General features: G+C 37.9%; 1 protein-coding gene across 3 annotated transcripts in view; it reads left to right on the forward strand.

Moving 5' to 3' along the window:
- Positions 1-7,015, forward strand: part of Hspb11 (heat shock protein family B (small) member 11) — a 64,340-nt gene that overhangs the window by 3,149 nt on the left and 54,176 nt on the right. For all 3 annotated transcript variants that reach the window (XM_026781880.1, XM_026781879.1, XM_026781881.1), the window contains exon 2: positions 6,688-6,808. In XM_026781880.1, coding sequence (XP_026637681.1) covers positions 6,711-6,808 — 98 coding nt within the window. In that variant the 5' untranslated portion in view covers positions 6,688-6,710. The remainder of the gene's footprint in view (positions 1-6,687; positions 6,809-7,015) is intronic.

Below are 7,015 nucleotides of genomic sequence, written 5' to 3' on the forward strand. Positions count from 1 at the left end.
AGAGAAACCCTGTCTCGAAAAACCAAAAAAAAAAAAAAAAAAAAAGTTTGAAGGTCATGGTAAGTTTGGTCAAGAAAAATGCACACAGAAGTGTTAGAACATGACTTTCACAGTTTAACCACGGCTGTCAGCACTATTAATACTGGTTTATAAGCTATAATAGAAAGTAAACTTTATACTAATCTAAAAACTGAAAATAAATGAATTAAAAGTTATCAGTAATTAATATAACGCCTACAAGATGGCTCAGCTGCGAAAGTGCTTGGTACATAAGCCTGGGCCATCTGCATTCAATACCCCACAACTCACATAAAGGTAGAAGGAGAGAATGTCTTAAAGTTGTCCTGACTTTCACAGACACCATAGAGCTCACACCCACATAAACGTCATGTATGCACACTCATTAATAATAAATAAAATTATTTAAACATATTTAAAATATAAAAATTAATTCAAAAAGTTGTAGAAATCCTGAGTAGAACTATCAAATTTGAAATAATAAAAAGTTGCTGAACTATCAAAATTTGAAAGAGTGAAGACTGCTCTAGAGCTGCTCTGGATGTTACACAGGCACACACCTGTGATACTAGTGAAAAGACTGCTCTAGAGCTGCTCTGGATGTTACACAGGCACACACCTGTGATTCTAGCAGTAGGCAGGCTGCAGCCAGAGAATCACAGATTTGAGGCCAGCATTGCAAGCATAGTGAGAACTTGTCTCTATCAAACAAATGGCAACAACAAAAACAGGCTCTACAAACACTTACCCAGGTATGGATCAAATACTGCCCTCCCCTGTTTATGTGTGTTTATGTATGTGTGTGTTACCAAACCTAGACAATATGCTAGGCAAGTATTTTCCCACTAAACTGCTTCTCCATCCTCTAATAATCCCTACTTTGTATAAAATTGTTCCAATAGCTAGAGAAAGACCTTTCAGCTCCTTATTTCCTTCGAAATATCATCTTAATCCTAGGGCTATAAAACTGATTAAATGGAAAAAAAGTTTAAAATATGAAAGTAGCAAATCTTTGGATAAACATAATACTTCTTGGACATGTAGACTTTGGGTCGGGGGACGGGACCTGAGAATACTTAGCATTAGAAACATTTTACTTAATTTATCACATTAATCCCTTAAGAAAAGCCATATGGGCCAGGCGGTGGTACCGCACGCCTTTAATCCCAGCACTTGGGAGGCAGAGTCAAGCGGATCTCTGTGAGTTTGAGGCCAGCCTGGTCTACAGAGTGAGTTCCAGGACAACCAGAGATACACAGAGAAACCCTGTCTTGAAACATCCCCCACTAAATAAAAGAGATAAAGAAAAGAAAAGCCATATGGAGGTCTGGCTGTTCTTCCAGAAGTCCTGAGTTCAGTTCAGTTCCCAGCAACCCCATCGTGGCTCACAACTATTTGTAATGGGATCTGATGTTCTCTTTTGACATGCAGGCAAACATGCAAACAGAGTACTCATACCTAAAAAAATGCATAAATAGGTTTTTAAAAAAAACCATTTTTAAAACACCATTTTAATAATATGTATTTGACAGAGTGCAATGCTTATTCATATTTAAAAGCTTAACAAACTAGTAAAAAAATTCTTACAATAATCTAATAAAACATCAGTGAATGTGGCATTTAGTGCTAAAATGTGGTAAATACCCATTGTTTGGCTAAGAATAAGAAATTTTGAATATTTATGAGACAGAGTTTCTCTGTGTAATAGCCCTGGCTGTCCTGAAACTCTCTCTATAGACCAGGCTGACCTCAAATTCACAGAGATCCACCTGCCTCTGTCTCCCAAGTGCTGGGATTAAAGGCATATGATATCACCACCTGTCTAGTGTTGTTTTTAAAAAGATCCCCTTTACAGTAGCAGTAGAAACTATAGTGACTAACAGTTAAAAAAATCTAAGATGAGGTAGAGAGATGTTAATAAAACTGTAATTTTTTAAGGACTTAAAAAGTCCTAAGTAAATGCATATATATCCTAGCTCCGTGACATTTATAGAACCATGCTAATTCTCTCCAATTTAATCTATACATTTAATGGAATTGTTTCTATTAAGGTTCAAAGTATAGTACCAAACAAATTTTAAATATTAAATAGACTTAACCTTGCTAAATATTAAAATGCATACCTGTCATATAAATCAGGAAGATCAAACATGCAAGGTCAGTGTGTACTACATAGCAAGTTTAAAGCCAGCTCAGACTGCTTAAAAAGACTCTGTCTAAGAAGAAAGAAAGAATAAAAACAAAGCATACCATATTCTATCATTTGCTTTCAGTCTGTGTCTTTATTAAATTAGAGATGTCTTTTGAAAATATTATTTGATTGATTTTTAAATTCAGCCTAATCTAATGTTTAATATACTAATGGTAAGTGGGGAAATAATGTGTTTTGTTTAACTCTGTTTTCTGGCCCTCTTTCAGTATAGTCAAGTATTTTTCTGGTATTGCATTTTTATTTTTATCTTCTCTGTTGGCTTTTTTCTTAGCCTGTTTTGTATTTCTATAATAAATTACTTGAAGCTGGGTAATTTGTAAAGAAAATAAGTTTATTTAACACACCATTTTGGAGGGCAGAGAACTTGCTAACATCTGCTTGGCTTGGGTGATGACCTCATAGCATCTGGGGGTGGGGGGAGATCACAAGGCAAGAGGAGAGGAGGAAGAGGAGAGCAGGGAGGGACCAGGCCTGTTCACAGAAATGAATCCACTTCTATAAAACCCAACCTACTCTCTGAGGCTAGCATTAATAATCCCTCCAGGAGACCTATTGTGACCTGTTCACCTCCCAGTAGATTTCATCTCTTAAAGGTCCCACCGCCATACAATATATTTATAGTAGAGACTAGAGACCAAACTTCCAGCATCTAAACCAGAGAAACCTTCTTTCTTTATTTTTGGTTTTATCATTATTAGTTACTATACAATCCTAGGATTATGACATGCATCCTTAACATCCTACTGTGTCTGTCTGTCTCTGGTTTTTCAGTGCTGAGATCTAACCCAAGACTTTGTGCATGTGAGGCCAGTACTCCACCACTGAGCTGCATCCTTAGCCCCCTAGTCTATTTTGAATTAATATTGTATTACTCATGTTCAGTGTTAAGAACTTTACTAACATGATCTGTAAGTACAATTTTGTTACCTTCTTCTTGCTTTGTTTTATTTTTTATTTTTGGGAAATGTCTTGTATAGCCCAGATTGGAGTTCAGCTTGAGGATAAACTTGAGCTTCTGACCTTCCTACCTCCACCTCCTGAGTATTTGAATTATATGCGTATGCCACCACCAGGCTTGTATTAGCTGCTTCTGCATCATCCCTACTTTCAGTTGCTATTACCTTTAGGTCATTCAGTAGACTTGGGTTTTTTCTATTGTTCTTGTTTTGATGCTGGGGATATCGGCCCGGGCCTCTTGTATTTAAGGCAGGTACTCTATTACTAAGTCACACTTGCAGCCCAGGTCAGTAGTCATTTTGAGAAGTTTTTAAGCTATCCTGTTAACAGTGTATTTATCATCTCTCGTGTTTTATTCTTTTTCACAGATGTAGATAGCCTAGAACCATTTACCGTGATGATTGGTCTTGATTGGTCTAACAATGACTCCATTTATAGAGCCCACCTCTGGAGGTGTCAGTGTTTCCTGAGGTGTGGTGTTGTGGTTTTTGCTCTGACTGTTTTTGTTTTTATAGCTATTGACTAATGTGACTAAGTAGAATCTTCTATGTGTTTATTCAACTTAAAGTTCAGAATTTCAGAATTGTGAGTTTATATTTTAGATTTGATGAAAATTTTAGCCGTATTTTCTTCGTAATTTTTTCTTATATTATTCTTTATTCTCCTAAAATACCAATTCCAATTGTGCATATTTCAGACTAGTTTGATTTTATTTTATAATTCTGATGCTCTGTTCACTTGTTTTTTTTAAGTTATTTTATTTTTATTTTATGCGAATGGGTGTTTTGCTTGCATATATGTCTGTACACCACATACATTTAGTGTCCTCAGAGGCCAGAAGAAGGCATCAGACAGTTTGGAACCCGAGTTCAGATGGTAGTTAGGCTGGGAACTGAACCTGGATCCTTTACAAGAGCAATAAGTGCTGGTAACCACTGATCCATCTCTCCAGCTCCCTTCACTTGTGTGGTTTTTTTTTTTTTAAGATTTATTTTTATTTATGTCTGTGTTTCTGTGTGTATACCGTATGTGTGTGAGTGCTTGTGGAGATCAGAAAAGAGTGTCAGATCCCCTGAGATGGAGGTAGAGATAGCTCTAAGCCATGGGGGTGCTGGAAACTAAACTTGGATCCTCTGGAAAAGCAGCAAGTGCTTTAACTGCTGAGTATCTCTCTTTTTTATGTTAGGCAAGTACTTTGCCATTACATTGCACCTTCAGCCCATATTTATGTTCACTGATCTTTATTTTTTTCTATCTATCTATCTATCTATCTATCTATCTATCTATCTATCTATCTATCTATTGTGTATTGGTGTGCGTGTGTATGCCATGATTCACACGTGGAAGTCAGGACAACTTGCAGAGCTGATTCCTCCTTCCACTGTGTGTTCTGGGATTAAAGCTACATCAGTGTGGCTGGAAGCGCCTTTACTGACTGAGCCATCTTGCCAGTCTCACTGATCTTTGCTTAATGCTAAATTCTATCTGATGTTAAGCCTAGCTAGCATTTTTTTAAAGCTTTAGATAAAAGAAATTTTCAATTCCTGAATTTCTGTGTTGTTTCTTTTGAGTTTTCATTTGTCTTGTAAAACTCACTTTCTGTTCATCGATTTTGTCCGTGTTTTTTCTAAATTAACAGATTTATATATAGTTATTTTTGTATATTCTAATATAAATTAGCACATGGGTAACTCCAGCACTTGAGTCATTGTAATGATATTTTGTTTGTAATCTAACAAGTAAAGCTGGCCTGAAGATCAGAGTGCAGAGCTAAGCCACTAGTTAGCCATAGAGGCCAGGCAGCGGTGGCACACACCTTTAATCCCTGCACTCCGGAGGCAGAGGTAGACAGGTCTCTGAGTTTCAAGGTCACCCTAGGCTACACTAGATTGATCCAGTCTCAAAGAGAAACAGAGCTCACACAAAGGTGATTCCAGAACTTTGGATCACTGTGCCTTTAATCCTAGCACTAGGGAGGTGGAGACAGGAGTGATATGGCTGGGTGGAGAAAGGAATATAAGGCGGAAGAAGACGGGAGCTCAAAGATGCAGTCTGAGGTTTCATAGAGATAGCATTCAGTCTGAAGATTCATGGAGACGGGATCTCACCCTTTTATTCTGAGCATTGGTAGAAGTAAGAACTTTCTAGTGGCTGGCTGCTTTGCTTCTCTGAGGCCTTAACTTTCACCCCCTTGTATCTGACTCTGAGTTTTTATTATTAAGGACAATTAGAATTTTGTGCTACATTCATCTATTGAGCTGCTTCTAATCTTATTTGATGCAGTATCTCAGCAGAAGGTGGAGTAAATAGGTAGTCTCCCCTGGGAGAGTTGACATCTTTCACACTTTTCCTTTGGGAGCTGGGGAAGAGACAAATCAATTCTGCTGGGTTAGACCACGTGGCAATTTTAAATGTTCAGTTTACTTCTGGTTTCAAATAACTAAGTAGTAAGTGTAACTTCTCCTTCATTGGGTTTGTCTCTTCTGTACCCCAAACCAAAGAAACCTTCCTTTGCTTTTCAGCTAGTACCAGTTTCCGGTGAAACTTCACAAGGGCTTGTTTCTTTGATCTCATCTCAGGTGATCTGCACCGGGGCTGTGCTGCAGCTGTACCCAACTGTACTCAACAGTGCCACATGTGACATTGATAAACTTCACAAACATAACGAGGGAAAGAAGCCAGGCACCGACAAGCCTGGACTAAGATTCCACTTACATGAAATTTAAACAGAATTAATTCACTGTGTTAGAAACAGCACCATTATTCTTTGTAGGGAGGAGGGAGAGGTAGAATCAGGAAGGGGTGAGGAAGACTTCTCACAAGCTCTAACACTTCCTTACCCTGATGTGTTTGCTTTGCAAAGCTTTGTTGAATATATCCTTATGATTCGGTCCCTTTTTTGTGCATGTTACAGTTGGGTAGGCAACTCTTGTATCAAAAACAAAACCCAAGCCATAAACCAATCATGGTGAAGCACATCTATAATCCTAGCACTTGGGAGGCTGAGGCGGGAAGATTACTGTAAGTTCTAGGCCAGCCTGGACTACAGAGTGACCCAGTTTCAAAAACAAAAACCCCAAAGTAAATATTGTTTGATACTTGGATTGGTAAGGGTACAGATACTCACAAAATACCTGTATTTATCCTCTAAATTTTAAAATTTCATAAATACAGCTAGATAACTACAGTAAAAAAAATCACCCATTATTTATGTCACCATAGGTTGTTAACTATCTCTATATAATAACTGAGGGTTTTAGTTTTAGAAGCAGAATAATGATGTCAGTTAAAAGCAGTCAAAGACATTTTGTGGAGTATAGAAGTGGGGATCATGTTCTATAGGTCATCCCGGGAGAAGGCAAGAGTTTGCAGCGCAAACACGTGCAGTTCCTCCCACATTTCCAATAGCTTGGTTGTTAAACTGTTTGCCAGGCTACAGCCTTGCCTTCTCTTGTGTTGAGAGTCAAGAGTTGGCTTTTTTATTACTGTATTTTTATCAGATTTTCAGGTTAAACACTTTGAGATGAGGAAGGTCGATCTCTGTTCGAGCACTGAAGGGACTGAAGTGATTCTGGCTACCTCAAGTGATGAGAAGCACCCACCTGAGAATATCATCGATGGGTAAGAGGGGCTCTTCCTTCTGTCCTGCTTCCAGGCTGTGGGTAGATCAGGGAGCCCCTCGAGTACTGGGCCTATTTTATAACAACTGGCACTGTTAAGAAGTTTAATAATTATTTAGTGAGCTAGATGACTTCATAGTGTCTGTTTGTGGAGTCATTCTTTGAACCAATTCAACTGTGAGTATTTAAGGTTTTTTTTTTTTTTTTT

The sequence above is a fragment of the Microtus ochrogaster genome, chromosome 10 (assembly GCF_000317375.1).
Source record: "Microtus ochrogaster isolate Prairie Vole_2 chromosome 10, MicOch1.0, whole genome shotgun sequence".
Taxonomy (NCBI): Eukaryota; Metazoa; Chordata; class Mammalia; order Rodentia; family Cricetidae; genus Microtus; species Microtus ochrogaster.